The 25,830-nt window shown below is 40.8% G+C and overlaps 1 protein-coding gene across 2 annotated transcripts in view; it reads left to right on the top strand.

Moving 5' to 3' along the window:
- Positions 1 to 5,810: 5,810 nt before the first annotated feature.
- PRRC1 (proline rich coiled-coil 1) overlaps positions 5,811 to 25,830 on the top strand; it is a 49,355-nt gene continuing 29,335 nt past the window's right edge. Inside the window, exons 1-6 of one of the 2 annotated variants that reach the window (XM_044228393.1) lie at positions 5,811 to 5,938; positions 9,571 to 9,651; positions 10,401 to 10,523; positions 11,176 to 11,565; positions 13,720 to 13,880; positions 24,050 to 24,152. In XM_044228393.1, coding sequence (XP_044084328.1) covers positions 10,421 to 10,523; positions 11,176 to 11,565; positions 13,720 to 13,880; positions 24,050 to 24,152 — 757 coding nt within the window. In that variant the 5' untranslated portion in view covers positions 5,811 to 5,938; positions 9,571 to 9,651; positions 10,401 to 10,420. The remainder of the gene's footprint in view (positions 5,939 to 9,570; positions 9,652 to 10,400; positions 10,524 to 11,175; positions 11,566 to 13,719; positions 13,881 to 24,049; positions 24,153 to 25,830) is intronic. The other variant, XM_044228383.1, reaches the window with a different exon arrangement.

The raw sequence follows: 25,830 nt of genomic DNA, 5'->3' as shown, positions 1-25,830 counted from the left end.
TATTTGGGTGGGTCCATACCCCTTGCATTTGGTAGTCTTGTCTCCTTAGACTCCTCCTCGTGTGGGTGTCACAGGCTTTCCTCACTGGGGTTGACCTTGACAGTTAGGAGGAACACTGGGCACATGCTGTAGTAGGATTCACCTCGAGTCTCATGATTACATCAGGATTATGGGTTTGGGAGAGGAGCGAGCCATTTTCCTCACAGCCTATCGGGGCAGAGTCTACCCACAGAACTTATCACTGTGGATGTCGACTGTGAGCCTAGGGGTTTTGTACAAGAGCAACTTGAAAAGCAGAGTTGCCGTTTGCTGACCAGGGGAAGTGTCGATGGAACAGAGTGATGTTTTATTATGTTTTTAAACATTGAGAGTTTTAATTAGTGTCCTGACTAGACACAAAAGGAAAGCTACTGAATAGTCATAGAGTTCAGGTGTGTTGTTACTGCTGGAAATATACATGTGCGAAAACGCTTCCCATATCTTATCATTAAGTATGATATTTGCCATGTTATTCTGTAGATGTCCTCTATCAGATTAAACATTTTTCTGAAGTGGAAGCACCCTTCAATTCCTAGGGGGGGAAAACCCTCCTTAATCATAATATTTATCGTCCTCTTGCTCATTTAGTCAATTCCAGGTCCTAAGATTTCATCTAGGATTTTCCATCTGTGCTGGTAAGTTTTAGAATTTTCTTTGCTTGTCTTGCTAGGAAGCCAGCAGTAATGAGCCTTCCTGGCAGAAATCCCACAGCTATCTCTCCTTCACTTGTCAGGGGAGGAAATGAAAATTCAGGGAAGGTAACCCCAGAGTCGCATTGTTAATTAGCAGTGGTACTGGGTTCCCAGGCCAGTGTGTTTTCCACTTCACCCTGATGACCCACTCAGAAGCAGTTCTGTGGGACGCCGGGGAGAAGGACACTGGATGTCAGTTCACAAGCACTTGGGTTGATATGTGAATTACGGGGATTGGACTGGTTCCTCTCCTAGACTCTCTTCCCCAAATTTCACTTCTAGGCCTTAGGGAAAGACTGAATTGCCCAAGGGAATGGATGCAACTTGTCAGTTTCAAACATTGTTTGAAAATGAAGCTGCTTGTAAGAACATCTGTGTTGTTTCCTATTCTTTTCTAAACAGATAGAAAACCTACAGGGAAAAAGTGAAGTGCTCTATGAATTCAAAGACTTGAGAAACACTCCTACAAGATATAAATATTTAAGAGTTATTTTGCACTGGGAGCTGTAGGCTGAAGTTATGCAAACTTTGAACTTTGTAAAAATGTGAAAGTTTAGAAAAAGTTTTTAAATCCTTTGTAATATGTTATTGCATATTAACAGTGTTTCCTTGCGCAGAGAATTCATTTGGTTGCATGGTTCCTTGTTCAAAGTGAATTTTCTGGTTTTCCAAAGGAGGCGTATTTGTTCTGTTTCCCACAATTTATTTTTCATAAAATCATATCTAGGGAAGAAAAAAAATCATTGCCGTGTGTATACTCTACATCAGTCCTCACCAGATATTCAAATCAATTCAATAAAATGTTCATAGATTAATCTATCTAAAAGTTTCAATGTAATAGGATTCTAGAAACAAAGTTATTACTGTCAAGGAGCTCACATACGAAAACGGGCTGTAGACATGTACGACCAACAAAGATGGAGTGTGAAAGGTTTTATGATAGAAGAAAACTTTGAGCAGGTCCTTAAAAAATGAAGTATGTCTATTAGTAGCAGGTGGAAAGGGGAAAAAAAAACATTTCAGGCAGAGGGACCGATAGAAGCGAAGGCATATGGTTTCTGGACGGGCCACATGTATGCAGCTGGTGGCTGGGGAATATGGAGGAAGATTCAGAAAGAGTAAGTATCTAGAACGTGAAGGTCAGCTGGATTTTTGAGATTTTTATCATTCAGGCAATGAGGAGTCCTTGAATGTTTGTATAAATATATGTTTTAGAAAGAGAAGTTAGTTCTTTGTAGGCAATAGAAATCGACTCTGGTAACAACAATTACATGTGTATGTTTGAGAGGCAGGTACTGAAATGTTCATGCTGTAGCTGCCTGTGCAAAAAGAGCAACTCCTTTTTTTAAGAAAGAGTGATGATTCAATATCTCTGTAACTAGAGTGACCATAAGACAGACTGTCCAAACTGGAACCCTTTGGAGAACAGGAGGTGGGAACTTTTAATAATTCTGTTAGGGCAGCCATCCGCAATTGGGGATGTCCTGGGCAAAGTGAGAGAACTACCCTGTTTATAACTGAAGGAAATTTTGAGTTGATGACAAGACTAGAAAAGACAAGAATGTGAGCTAACACAGAGAGAACCCGGTGATGGGCACTGATCACAGTTGCCAGCGTTTTACATGTATGAAGTCATTGAATCCCTAAGCAACAAACTATGAGGTTGGTATTAATAGAAGTTCTTATTTTATAGGTGAAGAAATCAAGGCAGAGTTTAAATGACATGCCGAAGGCTAGCTGGTGACCTAGCAGGTGCTAGAGAGCCAGGATTCAAGTCCAGGTTGTCTGGTACCAAGACTTCTGTCCTTATCAAGACTACATTGTCTTGCAGTCACACCTTGCTTGCCTTCTAAATTTGAATTCCAGGCACGCCTGGGTGGCTCAGTGGGTTAAAGCCTCTGCCTTTGGCTTAGGTCATGATTCCAGGGTCCACCTCCTCTCTCTCTGCTGCCTCCGCCTACTTGTCATCTCTGTCTATTAAATAACTAAATAAATAAATCTTTAAATTTGAATTCCAGATAAACAATGAATAATTGTTCAGTACAGGTATGTTCTATGCAATGTTTGGGTCAAGACTTCTTCCGAGTTGCAGAGCCTGTGGTATTTCTGACCAGGTTCAGGTCTGTCTTTACTCCAGGCAATGCTGCAGATGCCCGGGGTCCCAGCATCTTCTCCGTCCCACCTCAAAATACATGCTTCAGTATCTATATGAATATTACACATATTATGGACTCTTTTGAGAATAATTAAGAGTAGACTATGAAGTAAGCTAGAAAAAAAAAACTCATGTGGGAAATACCACCCAACTGGTGGGCAGAATGGCAGCCTCCCCAGAAGATAAGTCTACTGGGAACTTGTGAATGTGAGTTTATTTGGGAATTGGGTTTAGATCGCCCCCCAAGGATCTTGAAATGAGATCATTCTGGGTTTAGGAGGGACCCTCAATGCAATGGTATGTATCCTTAGAAAGGTAAAGGGAGGGATGCCTGGGTGGCTCAGTTGGTTGGACAACTGCCTTGGGCTCAGGTCATGATCCTGGAGTTCCGGGATTGAGTCCCGCATCAGGCTCCCAGCTCCATGGGGAGTCTGCTTCTCCCTCTGGCCTTCTCCTCGCTCATGTTCTCTCTCACTGTCTCTCTCTCAAAAAAGTAAATAAAATCTTTAAAAAAAAAAAAAAAAGAAAGTTCAAGGGAGGTTTGAGATACAGAGGTACAGGATACAGAGGCAGAAGGCCACAATGAAGACCAGTAGAGATTGAAGTCTTGCTGGTAGAAGCCAAGGAACATCTGGATCCACCAGAAATTAGACATGGAAGGATTATCTTCCAGAGTCTTTGGGGAGCTCCTGCTGACCCTTGATTTTGGACTTCTGGCCTCTGGAACTGTGAGAGGGGAAAAAAAAAAGACTGTTGTCTTTTTCTCTAAACAGTTGTGGTGATTTGTTGGGCAGTCTGAGGAAACTGACACAGGTCATGTTCCATCCATCAGTGAATTAAGACAACTCAACCTTCAAGATATATCTAGAACGAGCATCACCTCCCTCTGCCCAGTTAGCTGCACAAGCCACCAATGTGGTGGTGTTGGCCATCCTGTGCTAGTCCCTTTGTCCCCTATAGTCACAGCAATCAGAGAGTGATTTTACACTGAAGTCAAATCTTGCCAGTCCTCTGTTCAAATCTTTTCACTTCCCATTTCTCTCAGAATATAACCCAAAGTTCTGACCAGGGCCTGCAAAGCTGGATATGATCTGGCCCTACTTTCCCTCTGACCTCATTTTTATCCACCCAGTCTCTGTTTCCTTGTTGTTCCACAAAGGTGCCAAACACCTCCCTTGGAGCCTTTGTGTGCCCTTCCTTCCAGCCAGATAACCATAGGCCTGCTTCCTTACACGTCCCTGCTCAAGTCCCACCTCCTCAGAGAAGCCTTGCTCACCCATCCTATCCAAAGTGGCCAATTACTGTCTAAACAAATTCGTTTATTGATTATCCTGAGAGTGCTCATCGTAAACACTCTGTGTTCCTGTTCATAGCCTCTCTCTCTCCTGTTGAGTATGAAAGCCTCCTAAGTGTCAGGACCTTGTCTGTCTTGTTCGTTCTACATTTCTGGTATTAATGCTCTGTACAGTGCAGTCAGTGATAAATAATTGTTGAATGAAGAAACGAATAAACCTTATAGCTATTAAGGGTGTCGACCAAAGAAGATGGAGATGGTGACTACTTTCAGGCCCGCCCAGCAGCACTTCTAGAAAAGTAACCTGGATAGCTACCTACACACATTCTCTGTGGATGGAGTAAGAGTCACCACCAAAAGAAACAACCCACTGTAATGGCAAAGGAAGATCTGAAGAGAGGGCATAGTTTAATACTGTCAGCTGTTTAATGAGACATTTTAGAATGCTTGCAACCGTCAAGCCCAAGAGATCTATTCATGTGAAATCTAGAAATGGGCTCCTAAAGGAATTTGGAAGGAACAAAAACAATTTTTCATGTGTTTAACACTCAGCAGTTGAAAAAGTGCTTTCATACTACTCATTTGGACTGTTACCTGCCTGAGTATAATATTCTCATCTTACAGATGGAATTAGGGGGACTGGAGAAAGCTAAGTGAACTATACAAGGGCACAGCTGCACGACTGGTGTTAGGGTAGCTTCAGACCCAAACCCAGACTTTTTTTTTTTTTTTAAAGATTTTAAAAAAGAAAGAGAAAAGAGATTTTAAAAGAGAAAGAGCAAGAGGACAAGCAGGGGGAGTGGCAGAGTGAGAGGGAGAAGCAGGCTCCCCAGTAAGCAGGAAGCCTGAGGTAGGGCTCCAGTCCACGACCCTGGGATCATGACGTGTGTCGAAGCCACCCAGGGAACCTTACAAACCCAGACTTCTGGTTTCAGATTCCTTATTTCCCTCTCTTGCACACCGTTCACTTATTTATTTAATGTGCATTATTGACCACAAACTGTTTCAGGAACTGCTTTAAGTGTGTCACATTAGGTTAAGAAGGTTAATAATCTTTGCCTTTCGTTTTTTCAATTAAGAAAAAGAATGTACATGTACTAAATATTGTTGGGGAAAAAAGTAACAGTAGCTGCTACGCTTTACCCACCCGCTTTTTATTTCTCCGGATGCAACTGCTGTTTTCTGGAAATTTTGGTAAATACGCAAGTCCTCTGTCTGTCGCGTTTGTGAAGGGGGTTCCTTTATGCAGTTGGGGATTGGACAGGACGACTTTGGCTGGCTCATCGCCACTCCGTGGGCGGCCACCGCACAGGATAAGCGAGCGACACCTGGTAACGAGGATGCCGTTCTCGCGTGTAGGGCTGTGGAGTGGGAAGCATGACGGTGCTACTGGACATGCTCCCAGAGGGGCCGGGGCCGAGTACCCCGGTAGCAGCACCTCAGGTCCGAGGTACACAGACGAGTTTAACCTGCGTTCTCGGGAGGGGCGGGGCGCGACGAGGCTCCCCGTGGGCGGGGCGGGGCGCGGGGCGGGGCGGGGCCGGGCGCGACCAAGAGGCTCCCAGCGGGCGGGGCGGTGCGTAGTCGACGTGGCAGCCGCAGGGGCGTGCGCCTTCGGTGGCCATTTTGGAGGCGGGGACGCGCAGCGGTGAGCTCTTGCCGGCATCTTCGCCGTCTTCTCCGAGCGGTAGTCTTAGCACCCCGAAGTCCTGTCCTGCACTTTCCAGCTGCCACGCATACGCTCTCTCGGGCCCCCAGGTAAGCGTCGGCCTGGCAGCGCCGCAGGTGCCGACGGGCGGTGGGATGGGATGCGGGCGCCAACGGGCGCCGACCCCTCCAGGTGGGCGGGCCAGCGGGCAGCGCCGCGGGATGGTTAGGGTCGCTTCGGAGACCCGCAGTGGAGTCCCGAGCGCAGGCTGTGCTAGCGTGTACAGTGCGGCCCGGCACGGGGACCCTTGGCCAGGCGAGCAGTCCCCGCCGCGCGTTTAGCACTGTGGGTGCCGGTCCTGGGTCCGGTTCCCGTCCTTTGCTCCGGGGTGCGGACCCAGCCAGGCGCCCCCGACCGTTTGGCTCCGCCTTCCAGCGCGCGGGCGGCCGAACGGGACGGGCGGCAGGCGCCCGCTGACCTTAGCCCGGCCCGGCCTGGAGACGTGGCAGGGCCTGCGGGAAGGCCGCTGTCTCCAGGCACAGGATGCCGGCCGTTCCCGCCTTCTCCCGGCTCCTGGGTCCGTGCACTGGGAATGGCAGTGGGAAGGAGTTTATTTTCCCCAGGTTCCCTGGCTTTTGCATTCTGCTCTTTGTTCGCCTTTGGGACCGGCTTCCGGCAAACTGGCATGATAGCTCCTATCCTAGATGGGCAGAATTTATATCCATTTCTGCCTGTCAGGGTAGGTATTTTTGAGTGACAACATGTACTTGCTTGGGAACATGACATTTTGGCGTTCCGGTCTTTCTACTTTACAGCCATTCTTTCATTCAATTAACATTTATGGAAGTTTATTTTGGGGTCACAGCTGAGAATGCATAGACAAAACTCTCACATCCTGCTTTGGCGTTCGTTGTTTGTTAGAACACCAGTAATAACTGCTTTTAAGGCTTTTACTTTGATCAAAGCTGCATTATTCCATTTCTTTATTGTATTCTTATAAGTAGCCATTCACTTTGTACCAGAAAAACCATAATAGATGTAAATTGGAAGAGGAGGGTCAGCCAGAGACTGAAGACTCAATTTTCTAAGCTATTTTTCATTACTTTCTTTAATGTTGACACATTAATAACACTTCCTGTGCTGAAAAGGTATGCACTAAAACCTTTACCAAGTCTGACACTTCACTGTAATCACAGTAGCTTTTCTTCAGTAAGAAGGCATAATGTTTATGTACACCGAATTTACCTAATAACCTCATTAAGCCACTTTTTTTTTTTTTAAGATTTTATTTATTTATTTGACAGAGAGAGATCACAAGCAGGCAGAGAGGCAGGCAGAGAGAGAGAGGAGGAAGCAGGCTCCCTGCTGAGCAGAGAGCCTGATGCGGGACTCCATCCCAGGACCCTGAGATCATGACCTGAGCCGAAGGCAGTGACTTAACCCACTGAGCCACCCAGGCGCCCTCATTAAGGCACTTCTTAGTGTATCTTTTAAAGACTGAAAGAAATTGACCCTTTGTTGCAGGTTATAAGTTGTTTTCATTGCAGAGAGTATTTTGCCAACACATTCATTAATTTAGGGATCAAGATTATCTTTAAACAGGACTTCTACTGGCCATTGTAAGGATTTGGTAGCATCTGTAAGGAGGAAAACGGGGAGATGAAAAGAGGTGGCTTTGGCAGGGAGGGATCAAGTCCCCAGAAGGCTGTTTGTGTTCCAGTTTATCTCACTTTGGTGTAGAGGTACTGAATGAAAAGATGTTTGCCTCCCTGATCCCTGGTCTCGACTTAAATGCCATAGATACTTCCTCCACATTCACAACCAAACTCTTTCAAAGTGTTGTGTATTTTTACCTCACCTCCTCCTACTCAGTCCAATTGAAACTGGCTTCTAGCCCTGCTCTTTCCATGGAAACTGCTCTCACTGTGTTCATATCTTCAGTTTGGAAAATCAGTGACATTCTTTCAGATATCACAGTACTTTGGCATTTCTGCAGCATTTGGTACTGCTGCCCCTTCCTACCTTGGAACTTCTTTGGCTTTTGGACACCACAGTCTCCTGGTTTTCTCCTTTTTGGTCATTTCACTCTTCGCAAGTTCATCTGCCAGGCACTTTTTCAAGGATTGGTTGGGTCATCTTTTCCTTTTCACTTGGTATTCTCTCCTTAGATAACCTTATCCCAGAACATGACTTTAGGACTCAGTAAACTGAAGAAACCTACACTTACTGCTAAACCACAGACTTCATCAGTGTCTCTATTTGGATGTTTCAAGGAGCTTAAACTCGGTAGGTCCAATTTTAAACAGCGCATAATGCCCCTTCCCAAAAAAGAAGACATCAAACCTCTTGACCTTTTCCCGTGTTCCCTGTCTTAGTGAATGCATAGCCATCTATACATTTGTGTAAGTCATGCCCCATCTCCAGTTTTTGAATCTACTCATTCTTCCCTATTTCCCCTGTCATCAGTCTAGGCCCAAGCTTCTCACTCTTGCTACTATTGATATGTGGGGCCAGATAATTCATTCTTATGAGGGTTTTCCTGTGCCCTGTGCGATTTTTAGTTGTATTCCTAGCCTTTACCTACTAGATACCAGTAGTCCCTCTAGTTCTGACAACGAAAAATGTCTCAGATGTTGCCCAATGACCTCTGGGTCCCTCCGCCCCTCTCTGCACTTTAGAGGCACTTGCCTTGGGTGTTATCAGTTCCTATATGAACTACTTCTCTCCTTCTTAATAGTCTCTCTGCATTTACTCTGACTGCCCTATATCCCAACCTGCATACTGTGGTCAGAGGAGTGTTTTCAGAACACAAATATGAATTGCCAAAAGCTGGAATTAGCCTAAATGTCCTTTACCAGACCAATAGATAAACTGTGGCACATCAGTAAAATGGAATACCATTCAGAAATTTTTAAAAACCCCAACCAGTGGTACTTCCAACAACTTGGATAGGTCTCAGGAGCATTATATTGACTGAAAAAAAAAAAAAATCCAGTCTCGGAATGTCATATGCTGTATGGTTCTATTTAGGTAACATTCATTAAATGAGAAAATGATAGAGAACAGTCTCTTGCCACAGCCTGTGGTTAGTGGGAGGCTCTGACAAAGGAGCACCACAAAGGAGTTTCTTTAGAGTGATAGTGGTGTTGGTTACATGAGTCTTTGTGTGTGATGAAACTTCATGGAGCTACACACACAGACAGAAGCATACACATGTAAAAACAGGTGAAAACCTAAATAAAATCACTGGTTACTAGTACAGCACCAGTGTTAAATTCCTGGGTGTGATAACTCTACTGCAGTTAGGTGAGGTGCTGTTGGTTGGAGAAGCTGGGGTTAGGATACTCAGAAACTCTGGTCTATTTTTGCATCTTTTTGCAAATCTAAAACTTCTTCAAAAAAGTTAGAAGGCAAATATGCCATCCCCAGCTTGAATGCTGTACGGTGCCTTTGTGTCCTTAAAAAACCCAACTGCTTGATGTGGTTTATAAGGTTCAACATGGTATGGGTTTTTGCCTGTGTCTCCAGTCTTCATCTTTTTTTCTGTTCCTTGTCACATGGGTTTTCTTGAATATGTCTTGTTCCCTCTACTTTACGCTTGTACACTTGGTGTATATTCACTTTTTCTGGAACCTTCCCTACTTCTTTCTCATTGCCTAGTGAAATTCTGCATCTTTTAGATCTCTGTTTATATGTGACTTCCTTTCCTCACTCAACTGAAAATCGTATTCCCCTCAAATAGGATGGTGTTTTTACCCTCAGAGCACATAATTAAGGCTACAGTTCATTGGTGGTATTACTTGACCCTCTGCTGTACTGGACTGTAAGTATCTTGTTTGTCTTTGTTTACGTTGTATGTCCAGAGGCACTGGTACAGTGCTTGGCTAGCAGTTGACTTTCATTGAGTATTTGTTAAATGACTGAACACATCGAAATCAAAACCAGAAGTTTTATTTAGAAGTTTTGATTTTATACTTGAGACAGACTTGAAGTTTTTAATTTTTAAGGAAGTTTTCCCATATCTGATAATCCATTTTTCTCTTAGGATCCTGCTATCTAGTTTAACATTTCTAAAATATGAGACATAATCATTTAGTCATTACTAAGTATGATTTTAAATGTGAACTAGAGGCGCTGGGAAGTGAGCACATTTTCAGTTTTTTTTTTTTCATGTTAATAGAAATAGCCCATATATAATGTTTTATGGGAAAAGAAGAAGAAAAATAAATTAACATATTTTTATTTGAAATGTAATAGTAACTAGAATGAAGATAAAAGTCTAACGTAGATTCATGTGGCAAAAAATTGTATTAGTGAGTTACTGTTTGAAATTTATGAATAATATAAAATTATTTCTCAATTATAAAGTATGTGTATGAAAATGTTATGTGCACATTAAACATTGTCACAGACAGTGTTTTTCTAGGAGTTTTGACAGAGCCTTTATCCAGAAATAAGTGGCATTATAAATTGTATAGACCTCTGTGTCTTGATGACTTTTTTTCTAAAATTATTCTTTGAAACTACACTTGATTACTGTGCAATATATGTTCCATTTCTCTATTTTTACAGTAAACCATAATTGAAGAAAAATGATGGAAGAGAGCGGAATAGAGACAACCCCGCCGGGGACTCCTCCACCACACCCTGCAGGCCTGGCTGCAGCTGCCACAGCTTCCACCCCGCTGCCTTTAGGTACGTGGCGTCGCCAGCATCTGGTGTGGCTGGACGGTAGTAATGATGTTGTTAACTTTCCTCAGAGTCGGTTATAAGAAAAATACATAGACGAAAACATTTCTGATTTTTCCCACGATGAAGGGAAGTGAACTTTTTTTATTGAAGCTCAGAAGTTTGTTTTCCTTTGGGTAAACTTTTGTTCTCTATATTCATACTGACTACAGATCGTCATCTTAGGACAAAAGTATCCCAAAAAGCATGTGTTAGTTTTGTCTCATAGTCTGTCACTTTGTGATGATCAGCCCCCTGACCAAAATTTTGGAGTCACTCTGTAGCTTTTTATGCTAAAGGCATCAAGGGTGAAAAACAGCTCTATTTTCTTGGGTGGGGGGTGGGAAGCAAAATGAATGTAAACATAAAGATCTATTTACGAATAGGACTGTAACTTAATTTTATGTAACTGCTACTTTTAGTTAGGGGAGTTGAAAGTCATTTGCACTTAGTCGTATGTGTTATATATTTTATTAAATAACACATTAAAGATAATTAATGGGTTATGGTCTGTTAAATTTTTAAATTTTGCAGTAAAAAAGTAATGAGATACTTTGGAAACTAAGTGAATGAAAAGCATTTCTAATTTTTGTGGGGTTTTTTCCTTCCCATCTTCCAGCTGCAACCAGTTCTTTCTCTTCTCCAAATGTGTCCTCCATACAGTCTTTGCCGCCACATGCGTACTCCACCCCTCAGCCGTCCCTTCCTCCCGTGAGGCCCTCGGCACCCTTGCCCTTCGTGCCGCCTTCACCGGTCCCTTCTGTTCCAGCCCTCACTACTTCTATCCCACCTCCTGTCTCTCCACCACCTGCTGCTGCCTTCAGTAATCCTCCTCTATCCCACTTCCCGGCTTCATCGTCTGCCCAAAGCACTCTTTTATCTGCACCCCCTTCTGGTCCTCCCACATCGGGATTTTCCGTTGGGGCAACTTATGACATTACAAGGGGACATGCAGGAAGAGCTCCCCAGACACCCCTGATGCCGTCATTCTCCGCACCTCCGGTAACAGGTAATTCTCTTACTGATACTTTGAAATAAATGGCTACAGTTAATGTTTAAATACATTTTAAAATAATTGCTTTATTGGCAAATAATTTATGTATCATACAATTTACCCTTATGTTAAAGTATGTAATTCAGTAGTTGTCACAGTATTTACAGAGTTGTGCAGCCATCACTGTCATCTTTTTAATCACCCCCAAAAGAAGCCCTCTACCTATTAGCAATTACTCCCTACTTGCCCCCGATGTTCACAGCCCCAAACAACCATTCATGAGCTTTGTGTCTCTATGAGTATACCTATTTTTGATTTTTCATATAAATAGAATCATACCATATATAGTCTTGTGACAAACTTCTTTCACTTAGTGTATTTTTTTTGAAGATTTTATTTGAGAAAGCAAGTGAGCGAGCACATGAGTGTGGGAAGGGGTGAGGGAGAAGCACACTCACTGCTTAGCAGGGAGCCCGATGTGGGGCTCCATCCCAGGACCCTGAGATTGTTACCGGAGCCCAAGGCAGACATTTAACCTACTGAGTAAACCAGGCTCCCCTCAGAGTATTTTTAAGTTCATCCATGTTGTAGCATGTGTCTGTACTCTTTGTTTTTATGGGTCAGTATTCTGTAGTACGGATTTTCCTTCCACATTTTGTTTATTCATTTCATCCATTGATGAACTTCTGTGTTGTTTCTACTTTTTGGTATTACACATACTGCTTTTATGAACAGTTGTGTACAGGTTTTTGTGAGGACATATTTTCATGTCTCTTGGGTATATAACTAGGCATGGAATTGTTTGCTTTCAAGAAACTGCTGGACTGTTTTCCAAGGCATTTTTACCATTTCAGTTTCTCTTCAGTACTGTTTGAGGGTTTCAGTATTGCTGCATTACTTTTTTTTTTTTAAACTTTTTTCTTTTTTGCCGCTTTACTTTTAACTCATGTCTTTGATTTCTGGAGTTTTCTCATGTTTTGATATTTACATTATCAAAATAAAGGTAATGTTACTAGTGATAAATTTTGTGTGTTGTAAAATGTAGAGTAAGTATGTATACTGTATGTAGTGTCAGATAAAATTTTAAATACTTGTTCTAATATTTTGTATACTTACAGAGAGACATCAAGGTGATATTTGAGAGTTTTTTAAAAAGCTTTACTTAAAAGGATAGTCCAGGGAGTAGGGAGTATTTTTGTTTAGCCAGGTAAAAATTTAAAACCAAATAAAAGCTTCATGTGTACCTTAAGTTTATGGTAATGGGCCATCTTCTTTTCTAAATCGGTTACACCTACTTTTCTAGCTTCCCTGTAATGATTGTTGGAAACCAGTATTAAAACTTTGTCCTTGGGGAGCCTGGGTGGCTCAGTGGGTTAAGCCGCTGCCTTCGGCTCAGGTCATGATCTCGGGGTCCTGGGATCGAGTCCCACATCAGGCTCTCTGCTCAGCAGGGAGCCTGCTTCCCTCTCTCTCTCTCTGCCTGCCTCTCTACCTACTTGTGATCTCTCTCTGTCAAATAAATAAATAAAATCTTAAAAAAAAAAACAAAAAAAACTTTGTCCTTGTCATCCTTTGCCTGTTACTTCTAGTTTTAGGAAAAGAAGTAGTTTCGTTCTGATTTTTATTAATCCAACTTTGCTAATCTACTTTTACTAATAAAATTTTTTGCATAGTATAGGCATTATGTCTACTCTTTGAATATATGAATTTTCTTTTTTGAGTTAAAGTAGGGCATATAAAATAAATATTGTTACATGCTTTTATATGTTGGTCTTGGGTGCTCACATCAATTATTTTTATGCATTAAAGGGATTAGAATTACAGTTGTCCACATCCAAGTGCTAAATAGGACCAACAGGGAGTACTTTTTGATACATATTTTGTCCTTTTTCAGGACACTTGGTTAAAAAGTCTACAGAAAGGGCAGGAAATTTCTTCAGAATTTTGTTTTTGTTTGCATTTTATAAAGGTTTAGGTGATTCTTGGAGTGCATACCTCAGTCTTGAAATGCCTGAGTATGTATTTACATTATGTATGCCAAGAATCACCAAAGCGTTTATAAAATATGAAAGCTATTTTGAGTACTCATCTCCTACAGTGTATCTTTTTTTCATAGAAAATCACTTATGAAATAAATTATATATATTGGAAATTTTTGCCACATACCAGGTATTTTGCCGACTCCCATTACTCAGCAAGCCAGTCTGACGTCTCTGGCCCAAGGACCAGGAACCACATCAGCCATTACGTTTCCAGAGGAACAAGAAGATCCTCGAGTTGGTAGAGGTCAGGATGAAGCATCTGCTGGTGGACTCTGGGGTTTTATTAAGGTAACGGGTATTGAGTTTGAAAGTTATACTGAACTTTTTAATTTCGAAACTGTTAGATGTTCATTAGAATGATTTTGAAAACGTAAAATGATATAAAGAAAAAACAGTAATTCTTTTTATTCTTATTACCAGTTTTCTGTAGTTCTCAGCCTTTTTATGTGCGTATCTCTATAGTTGTAATTTTTTAGATTACTCAAAATGGGTTAGTAACATGTGGACACTGTTTTGTATCTTGTGTTTGTCTTTATCTAGCATATATTAGGAACATCTTCCCAGTCATAAATATTCTGCAAAAATTTTTTTTTCCTTTATGGCTGCTTTTGCCCTGCATGCCATAGGGCATTTATTTCCCGTATTTTGCTAATGTAGTTTAGTATTCTGTAATAGTAATTTTCTTTAAGATTTTATTTATTTATTTGACAGAGATTACAAATAGGCAGAAAGGCAGAGAGAGATGGGGGAAGCAGGCTCACTGCTGAGCAGAGAGCCCAATGTGGGGCTCCATCCCAGGATCCTGGGATCATGACCTGAGCCAAAGGCAGAGATTTTAACCCACTGAGCCACCCAGATTCCCCTCAATTGGAAATTTTTTTCTGATTTTCTTTTGATTCTTTTTTTTTTTTAAGATTTTATTTATTTATTTGATAGAGAGAGATCACAAGTAGGCAGAGAGGCAGGCAGAGAGAGAGGGGGAAGCAGGCTCCCCACTGAGCAGAGAGCGTGATGCTGGGCTCGATCCCAGGACCCTGAGATCATGACCTGAGCTGAAGGCAGAAACTGTAACCCACTGAGCCATCCAGGTGCCCCTGTAAGAGTAAATCTTACAAATAAAACTATGATGAGCACTCTTTTTTTTTTTTTTTTTTTCCAATTTATTTATTTTCAGAAAAACAGTATTCATTATTTTTTCACCACACCCAGTGCTCCATGCAAGCCGTGCCCTCTATAATACCCACCACCTGGTACCCCAACCTCCCACCCCCCCGCCACTTCAAACCCCTCAGATTGTTTTTCAGAGTCCATAGTCTCTCATGGTTCATCTCCCCTTCCAATTTACCCAAAAGCACATACCCTCCCCAATGTCCATAACCCTACCCCCCTTCCCCCAACCCCCCTCCCCCCAGCAACCCACAGTTTGTTTCGTGAGATTAAGAGTCACTTATGGTTTGTCTCCCTCCCTATCCCATCTTGTTTCATGGATTCTTCTCCTACCCACTTAAGCCCCCATGTTGCATCACCACTCCCTCATATCAGGGAGATCATATGATAGTTGTCTTTCTCCGCTTGACTTATTTCGCTAAGCATGATATGCTCTAGTTCCATCCATGTTGTCGCAAATGGCAAGATTTCGTTTCTTTTGATGGCTGCATAGTATTCCATTGTGTATATATACCACATCTTCTTTATCCAGTCATCTGTTGATGGACATCTAGGTTCTTTCCATAGTTTGGCTATTGTGGACATTGCTGCTATAAACATTCGGGTACACGTGCCCCTTTGGATCACTACGTTTGTATCTTTAGGGTAAATTCCCAGTAGTGCAATTGCTGGGTCATAGGGCAGTTCTATTTTCAACATTTTGAGGAACCTCCATGCTGTTTTCCAGAGTGGTTGCACCAGCTTGCATTCCCACCAACAGTGTAGGAGGGTTCCCCTTTCTCCGCATCCTCGCCAGCATCTGTCATTTCCTGACTTGTTGATTTTAGCCATTCTGACTGGTGTGAGGTGATATCTCATTGTGGTTTTGATTTGTATTTCCCTGATGCCGAGTGATATGGAGCACTTTTTCATGTGTCTGTTGGCCATCTGGATGTCTTCTTTGCAGAAACGTCTGTTCATGTCCTCTGCCCATTTCTTGATTGGATTATTTGTTCTTTGGGTGTTGAGTTTGTTAAGTTCTTTATAGATTTTGGACACTAGTCCTTTATCTGATATGTCGTTTGCAAATATCTTCTCCCATTCTGTCGGTTGTCTTTTGGTTTTGTTAACTGTTTCCTTTGCTGTGCAAAAGCTTTTGATTTTGATGAAATCCCAAAAGTTCATTTTTGCCCTTGCTTCCCTTGCCTTTGGCGATGTTCCTAGGAAGATGTTGCTGCGGCTGAGGTCGAAGAGGTTGCTGCCTGTGTTCTCCTCAAGGATTTTGATGGATTCCTTTCTCACATTGAGGTCCTTAATCCATTTTGAATCTATTTTTGTGTGTGGTGTAAGGAAATGGTCCAATTTCATTTTTCTGCACGTGGCTGTCCAATTTTCCCAACACCATTTATTGAAGAGGCTGTCTTTTTTCCATTGGACATTCTTTCCTGCTTTGTCGAAGATTAGTTGACCATAGAGTTGAGGGTCTATTTCTGGGCTCTCTATTCTGTTCCATTGGTCTATGTGTCTGTTTTTATGCCAGTACCATGCTGTCTTGATGATGACAGCTTTGTAATAAAGCTTGAAGTCCGGAATTGTGATGCCACCAACTTTGGCTTTGTTTTTCAATATCCCTTTGGCTATTCGAGGTCTTTTCTGGTTCCATATAAATTTTAAAATTATTTGTTCCATTTCTTTGAAAAAGATGGATGGTACTTTGATAGGAATTGCATTAAATGTGTAGATTGCTTTAGGTAGCATAGACATTTTCACAATATTTATTCTTCCAATCCAGGAGCATGGAACATTTTTCCATTTCTTTGTGTCTTCCTCAATTTCTTTCATGAGTACTTTATAGTTTTCTGAGTATAGATTCTTAGCCTCTTTGGTTAGGTTTATTCCTAGGTATCTTATGGTTTGGGGTGCAATTGTAAATGGGATTGACTCCTTAATTTCTCTTTCTTCTGTCTTGTTGTTGGTGTAGAGAAATGCAACTGATTTCTGTGCATTGATCTTATATCCTGACACTTTACTGAATTCCTGTATAAGTTCTAGCAGTTTTGGAATGGAGTCTTTTGGGTTTTCCACATAGAGTATCATATCATCTGCGAAGAGTGATAATTTGACTTCTTCTTTGCCGATTTGGATGCCTTTAATTTCCTTTTGTTGTCTGATTGCTGAGGCTAGGACTTCTAGTACTATGTTGAATAGCAGTGGTGATAATGGACATCCCTGCCGTGTTCCTGACCTTAGTGGAAAAGCTTTCAGTTTTTCTCCATTGAGAATGATATTTGCAGTAGGTTTTTCATAGATGGCTTTGATGATATTGAGGTATGTGCCCTCTATCCCTACACTTTGAAGGGTTTTGATCAGGAAGGGATGCTGTACTTTGTCAAATGCTTTTTCAGCATCTATTGAGAGTATCATATGGTTCTTGTTCTTTCTTTTATTGATGTGTTGTATCACATTGACTGATTTGCGGATGTTGAACCAACCTTGCAGCCCTGGGATAAATCCCACTTGGTCGTGGTGAATAATCCTTTTAATGTACTGTTGAATCCTATTGGCTAGTATTTTGGTGAGAATTTTTGCATCTGTGTTCATCAAGGATATTGGTCTATAGCTCTCTTTTTTGATGGGATCCTTGTCTGGTTTTGGGATCAAGGTGATGCTGGCCTCATAAAATGAGTTTGGGAGTTTTCCTTCCATTTCTATTTTTTGGAACAGTTTCAGGAGAATAGGAATTAGTTCTTCTTTAAATGTTTGGTAGAATTCCCCTGGGAAGCCATCTGGCCCTGGGCTTTTGTTTGTTTGGAGATTTTTAATGACTGTTTCAATCTCCTTACTGGTTATGGGTCTGTTCAGGCTTTCTATTTCTTCCTGGTTCAACTTTGGTAGTTTATATGTTTCTAGGAATGCATCCATTTCTTCCAGATTGTCAAATTTGTTGGCGTAGAGTTGCTCATAGTATGTTCTTATAATAGTTTGTATTTCTTTGGTGTTAGTTGTGATCTCTCCTCTTTCGTTCATGATTTTATTTATTTGGGTCCTTTCTCTTTTCTTTTTGATAAGTCTGGCCAAGGGTTTATCAATTTTATTAATTCTTTCAAAGAACCAGCTCCTAGTTTGGTTGATTTGTTCTATTGTTTTTTTGGTTTCTATTTCATTGATTTCTGCTCTGATCTTTATGATTTCTCTTCTCCTGCTGGGCTTAGGGTTTCTTTCTTGTTCTTTCTCCAGCTCCTTTAGGTGTAGGGTTAGGTTGTGTACCTGAGACCTTTCTTGTTTCTTGAGAAAAGCTTGTAGTGCTATATATTTTCCTCTCAGGACTGCCTTTGTTGTGTCCCACAGATTTTGAACCGTTGTATTTTCATTATCATTTGTTTCCATGATTTTTTTCAATTCTTCTTTAATTTCCCGGTTGACCCATTCATTCTTTAGAAGGATGCTGTTTAGTCTCCATGTATTTGTGTTCTTTCCAAACTTCCTCTTGTGGTTGAGTTCTAGCTTCAGAGCATTGTGGTCTGAAAATATGCAGGGAATGATCCCAATCTTTTGATACCGGTTGAGTCCTGATTTAGGACCGAGGATGTGATCTATTCTGGAGAATGTTCCATGTGCACTAGAGAAGAATGTGTATTCTGTTGCTTTGGGATGAAATGTTCTGAATATATCTGTGATGTCCATCTCATCCAGTGTATCATTTAAGGCCTTTATTTCCCTGTTGATCTTTTGCTTGGATGATCTGTCCATTTCAGTGAGGGGAGTGTTAAAGTCCCCTACTATTATTGTATGATTGTTGATGTGTTTCTTTGATTTTGTTATTAATTGGTTTATATAGTTTGCTGCGCCCATGTTGGGGGCATAGATATTTAAAATTGTTAGATCTTCTTGTTGGACAGACCCTTTGAGTATGATATAGTGTCCTTCCTCATCTCTTATTATAGTCTTTGGCTTAAAATCTAATTGATCTGATATAAGGATTGCCACTCCTGCTTTTTTCTGATGTCCATTAGCATGGTAAATTCTTTTCCACCCCCTCACTTTAAGTCTGGAGGTGTCTTCAGGTTTAAAATGAGTTTCTTGGAGGCAACATATAGATGGGTTTTGTTTTTTTATCCATTCTGATACCCTGTGTCTTTTGATTGGGGCATTTAGCCCATTAACATTCAGGGTAACTATTGAGAGATATGATTTTAGTGCCATTGTATTGCCTGTAAGGTGACTGTTACTGTATATTGTCTCTGTTCCTTTCTGATCTACCACTTGTAGGCTCTCTCTTTGCTTAGAGGACCCCTTTCAGTATTTCCTGTAGAGCTGGTTTGGTGTTTGCAAATTCTTTCAGTTTTTGTTTATCCTGGAAGCTTTTAATTTCTCCTTCTATTTTCAATGATAGCCTAGCTGGATATAGTATTCTTGGCTGCATGTTTTTCTCGTTTAGTGCTCTGAAAATGTCATGCCAGCTCTTTCTGGCCTGCCGAGTCTCTGTGGATAAGTCAGCTGCCAATCTAATACTTTTACCATTGTATGTTACAGACTTCTTTTCCCGGGCTGCTTTCAGGATTTTCTCTTTGTCACTAAGGCTTGTAAATTTTACTATTAGGTGACGGGGTGTGGGCCTATTCTTACTGATTTTGAGGGGCGTTCTCTGAACCTCCTGAATTTTGATGCTCGTTCCCTTTGCCATATTGGGGAAATTCTCCCCAATAATTCTCTCCAGTATACCTTCTGCTCCCCTCTCTCTTTCTTCTTCTTCTGGAATCCCAATTATTCTAATGTTGTTTTGTCTTATGGTGTCACTTATCTCTCGAATTCTCCCCTCATGGTCCAGTAGCTGTTTGTCCCTCTTTTGCTCAGCTTCTTTATTCTCTGTCATTTGGTCTTCTATATCGCTAATTCTTTCTTCTGCCTCATTTATCCTAGCAGTGAGAGCCTCCATTTTTGATTGCACCTCATTAATAGCTTTTTTGATTTCAACTTGGTTAGATTTTAGTTCTTTTATTTCTCCAGAAAGGGCTTTTATATCTCCCGAGAGGGTTTCTCTAATATCTTCCATGCCTTTTTCAAGCCCGGCTATAACCTTGAGAATTGTCATTTTGAACTCTAGATCTGACATATTACCAATTTCTGTATTGATTAGGTCCCTAGCCTTCGGTACTGCCTCTTGTTCTTTTTTTTGTTGTGAATTTTTCCGCCTTGTCATTTTGTCCAGCTAAGAGTATATGAAGGAGCAAGTAAAATACTAAAAGGGTGGCAACAATCCCAGGAAAATATGCTTTAACCAAATCAGAAGATATCCCAAATCGTGAGGGGGGATTTCTCCCCCCTCACGGTTGGGTGAGGGATCTCCTCTGATTGGGATCTCCCAATCTCTTCTGATTGGGATCTCTTCTGATTTGGGGATAAAAAGAGGTTCAAAAAGAAAGAAAGAAAAAAAAGAAAAAAAGAATTAAAAAAAAGAGATTGAATTAAAAATTCAATCAAGAATTTAAAAAAGAATTAAGAAAAAAAAGATTGAAGAGATTTGGATCTCTTCTGATTTGGGGATAAAAAGCGGTTCAAAAAAGAAAGAAAGAAAAAAAAGAAAAAAAAGAATTAAAAAAAAAAAAGAAAATGAATAAACAAAAGTATAAAAAAGAAAAAAATATATATATTAGATAACCTAGTTAAAAAACGTTAAAAAAGAAAAGGGTAAAAGTTATAAAAAATTTTAGCAGAAGAAGAGAAAAAAAATGAAAAATAAAAAAATTAAATTAACTGCAAGACTAAAAAATCACAGGCAGAAAGCCATGAGTTCCGTGGTTTGTTTTCTCCTCCTCTGGAATTCTGCTGCTCTCTCCTTGGTATTGAAACTGCACTCCTTGGTAGGTGAACTTGGTCTTGCCTGGATTTCTTGTTGATCTTCTGGGGGAGGGGCCTGGTGTAGTGATTCTCAAGTGTCTTTGCCCCAGGCGGAATTACACCGCCCTTACCAGGGGCCGGGCTGAGTGATCTGCTCGGCTTTGCTTTCAGGAGCTTTTGTTCCCTGAGCACTTTCCGTAGAGTTCCGGAGGACGGGAATACAAATGGCGGCCTCCTGGTCTCCGGCCCGGAGGAGCCGAGAGCCCGGGGCCCCGCTCCCCTGTGCGCCCTCAGCAAACAGCTCCCAGTAACTCGCGTCTGCCCAACCTCCGGCCGCGCTCCGAGCTCACCGAGCTTGCGACCGGTTCAAGGCAACTCCGAGCTGCGAGCTTACTGTCGGCTCTGTCTCTGCAGCCGGCTTCCCCGTTCCAATATCCGCAAGCTCTGCGACACTCAGACACCCCCGATCCTTCTGTGACCCCGCAGGACCTGAGGTCACGCCAACCCCGTGTGGGCTTTGCCCCAGTTTAGCCTCCGGAGCGATGTCCCTCAGCGGAACAGACTTTTAAAAGTCCTGATTTTGTGCTCCGTTGCTCCGCCGCTTGCCGGGAGCCGGCCCCTCCCCCCGGGGTCTATCTTCCCGTCGCTTTGGATTCACTTCTCCGCCAGTCCTACCTTTCAGAAAGTGGTTGTTTTTCTGTTTCTAGAATTGCTGTTCTTCTTCTCTTTGATCTGCCGATGGATTTGCAGGTGTTTGCAATCTTTAGATAAGCTCTCTAGCTGATCTCCTGCTAGCTGAGGTAGTCTCAGCCTGCTACTTCTCCGCCATCTTGACTCCTCCCCCCTATGATGAGCACTCTTACATGCATATCTTTATGCCCATCTTGTTTTATTGAGGTTAATTCCTGATGAATGTCAGGGTAAACATTTTTTAAAAAATTACTTACGGGGCACCTGGGTGGCTCAGTGGGTTAAGCTACTGCCTTCGGCTCAGGTCATGATCTCAGGATCCTGGGATCGAGCCCCACATCGGGCTCTGCTCAGCGGGGAGCCTGCTTCCCTTCCTCTCTCTCTTTCTGCCTACTTGTGATCTCTCTCTCTCTCTCTGTCAAATAAATAAATAAATAAATCTTAAAAAAAAAAAAATTACTTACAATAATGACTCTCCAGGAGGATTATATCAAAATAGACTGTCCCAGTATTTTTCACTTGCTGGCACTGATTATGAATTCGAAATAGAACTTTTTCTAGTTTGATAGAAAAAAAAAAAACATAACCTCGTTTTAATTTACATTTCTTGGTTACCAAACTTGAACATTTTATTCAGGTGTTTTTTTTTTTTTTTTGGTTGTTTGTATTTTTCTTTTGTGAAGTCTCTAGTCGTATTTGTTGCCCATTTTTTGAATTGGGATGATTTTCCTTTCTAAATGAATTTGTAAGAGTGCCTCATGTAGTAATATTTTATATGCTGTCATATATCGCAGTTTTCTCATATCTTTATCATACATTTAAATTTTATTACCCTTTTTTGACACAAAAGCATCTAAATTTTCAGGAGTCTTTTTCTTTTCATTTTTTTATTAAAAATAACCTTCTCCCCACCACAACATGTGGTAAATATTTTTCTGTGATTTCTTCTAATTCTTTTATGGTTTTATTTTTTTATACCTAACCAATTTAATGTTGCTGACACTTAAGTTTATTACGTAAAATAGAAGTCAGACTTAATTTTCTTCCATCCACTTTCTTGACTTCTCCAACATCCTATTCCAGTGTTGTGATATGTCATCTTTATCTTAGTTATGCAGTTGTGTGTTAATGTCAGTTTCTGGACTCTGTTCTGTTCTGCTGTTTGGCCTGTCTCTGCAGTATTACCTTACTATTTTAGTTACTGTTAATTCTGTTTATTATTATACTAATACTTAGTGAAAGTCTCTTCTGCTCAGGTGAGGATGGAGAGTACTCATTGATGAGTAAGAAAGAAAGGTCAGTTCCACGTCTTTGCATTAGTAATGATCTATCAGTATTTGGTTTTGTAAGTTTGCCAGTTTCTCTCTACTTGAGAATTTTTTTTTTAACTACTCTTTTCTGTTAATTTCTCTTAATGAATTTTGGGATTACTGTGTCACATTCCTCCCAATATTCAGAGGGTTTGGCTGCATCTTAATTATATATTAAATGTATTTTTAAATTGGTAGGTGGCTAACTAATTCACTACATTTGAATTTTATGTTTCACAAATACGGTATTTTTCTAAGCTTCCCTTTTTTTTTTTTTTTAAAGATTTTATTTATTTATTTGACAGAGATCACAAGTAGGCAGAGAGGCAGAGAGAGGGGGAAGCAGGCTCCCTGCTGAGCAGAGAGCCCGATGCGGGGCTCGATCCCAGGACCCTGAGACCATGACCTGAGTCGAAGGCAGAGGCTTAACCCACTGAGCCACCCAGGCGCTCCATCTTCCTTTTTTTTTTTTTTTTTTTTTAAATCCTTCTGTTCCTTTTCAAGGTTTTCTTCATACAGGGAGTACTACTACTTTCCCTGGTTAAGAGCATGTGTCAGTGTGTCTGTTAGCACTTGTATCCAACTCAACTCTACATGTCCTATAAATCATTCTTCTAATATTCTGCACAAGATTGGTCAGCAGTTCTAAATATCAACATTACGGATTCAGCTTTTCTCTGAACCACCTTGGTTCAGTGATTGGTTGGAAGAAGTGGAATGATGGCCTGTTAGCCAGGTGCCATCTCAGAAGCCACTGCTCCCCTGAAGTCTTTTTTACCATGGGAGAAGTAGAGCACAAGGGAATACTCAGACCTGGTTCCTTCTGTTTAATAGTGTGGTTTTAAGAATTCAGAGGAATAGGGCTGAGTTAAAAGAGAAAATTTGGGAATAAACACAACAAACGGGAAGTAGAAAAAAATGTTAATAGAAGATAGCAGAGTAATATATATTAATAGGTAAATTTGGGGAGTAATGATGAGAAATGTTGATATTCTTATTTTTTTCTTAGGGAACGAAGTATGTGTCTATGGAGACAACTAATTATAGTTTTTATTTGGGACCTTGATGGATAGGTTTTGCCTAGTCTTTGTTATAAATAAAAAGATGTGAAATGAAATTAAAATATATACACACAAAGAAATAAGATGCATATATAGGGATACATGTGTAAAATGAATACATATGAATATATACATCCATAAAATGAATACACATATGTGTGTGTACATGGAATTCCTAGGTCAGTGCTCCTCAGAATGTAGTCTGCACACTGCTGTGGGTCTGTGAGAAAAAGAGAATGTGAGAGTGAGCCTTTTGAAAACTTAACAGCAATTTGACATTGCCATAGCCTTGTTTTTCTTACATTTTACCAAATCACAAGTCTGTGATATATGAGAAACATAAGAGTTTTCTTACACCATCAGGTGTTCTTTGCTTAGAATGGGTGTTTATGTGTTATTTTATCTTGTGCAGGGTGTGGCCGGAAATCCTATGGTGAAATCTGTGCTTGATAAAACAAAACATTCAGTAGAAAGCATGATTACAACGCTGGACCCCGGCATGGCTCCATATATCAGTATGTACTTAAGATAGAGCAGCATCTGCCTGTGTTTTTAAAGTATGTGCCTTTGTCAGCCTCTCACTGTTACTCTATAGTCTTGTAATCAGTGAAAATCCCATGTTGTAAGTTGCTTATAAGTCTTAGTATTATTAATTTATCTTTTTCTTAGTCACAAATTTTGAAAACGCCATAGGATGAACTTTGGGAGGCGTTAAGACCAATATGCATTAGTATACTAATTAGTACGCTTTAACTGTAAGTAGTATATTTTAATTGTAAATATGATTAGCGTTGCTTTGTATGAATTTTCCTTTATTCACTAAGGACATTTGAAGTGATATTGGTTATATTTGATTTTGGTAAGTGGCTAATTATCTGTTTTAATTAAATGTGATTAGACTTAACCTGGGAATAATATTTTTAGAGGAAGTTAATCTATTTATTAAGAATATCTGATTAATAGGTTTGGCAGGGAAGCTATTTTAACCACCCTTGAATCCTCCTTCCCAAGAATTCTATAGACATGACATAGGCATACATGTTGTCTGCCATTTAATTTTGAGTGTACCTGTCCACTATGTGAAGAAACAACCACTTTAATGGGATCCGTGGGCAATTATTAGTCATTCTGTTAAACATAGCACCTTGGAAGCCAAAGCTGTGCACTAGAACAGAGATTTTCAATAGCAATAAAAAATCAGTAGCTTTCAGCAGTCCTGATCCTGTTGGTAGTTTACAAACCAGTAAATGTCAAAGAACAAGATCTTTGTCCTTTATTATCAGAATTATCATTTATTAAGTGCTTGCTCTGCCAGATAGTACTTAGGAACTCTGCAAGATAAGTATTTTCCTCAGTTGTAGATGAGGAAGAGATGATCTCTCTGAGTTTGGGTTCAGAGAGATGATTATCCTCAGCCACACAGCTTGGTGGAGCTAGATTGAGCCCATGTTCAGTTTGTTTCTGCACTTAGCTACTTTGTTTCCCTGAAAGTAGAAAATCGATTTAAGTATCAGGTCAGCTGAATTGTTCTTATAACTGCCTGAGGATTTAGAAATTGGACTCTACCATAGATAAGACTTCCTATATTCATAATAATCGAGTTTGACATAATTCATACATCATATATATTTTTTTCTTCATGAGGTCATTTTTTTTTTTAGGACATTATTTATTAGAGGGGCACCTGGGTGGCTCAGTGGGTTAAAGCCTCTGCCCTCGGTTCAGGTCATGATCTCAGGGTCCTGGGATCGAGCCCCGCATTGGGCTTTCTGCTCAGCAGGGAGCCTGCTTCCCCCTCTCAGTCTGCCTCTCTGCCTACTTGTGATTTCTCTCTGTCAAATAAATAAATCTTTAAAAAAAAAAAAAGACATTATTTATTAGAGTGAGAGAGAGCACGAGACAGAGGAGGGTCAGAGGAAGAAGCAGAATCCCTAGTAGGTGGGGAACCCCATGTGCGACTTGATTCTGGGGTTTGGGAATCATGACCTGAGTTGAAGGCAGATGCTTAACCGATTGAGCCACCCAGGCACCCGCCACAAGCCCATATTTTGAATGAGGGAAAGAAAGAAATTAGTATTTTTGGAGTCCTTGCTATTTTAATAGGTACTGTGTTAGACTGTGAAAGCAGTTATTTACTCCTTAGAACCAGCCCTATGAGGTGGCCGATACTTTGCTGTGAAGAAACAAGCTCAG

Source organism: Neovison vison, chromosome 1 (genome assembly GCF_020171115.1).
Source record: "Neovison vison isolate M4711 chromosome 1, ASM_NN_V1, whole genome shotgun sequence".
Taxonomy (NCBI): Eukaryota; Metazoa; Chordata; class Mammalia; order Carnivora; family Mustelidae; genus Neogale; species Neogale vison.
Note: the sequence above shows the minus strand (reverse complement) of the source record. Positions and strands in the feature narration are given on the sequence as shown.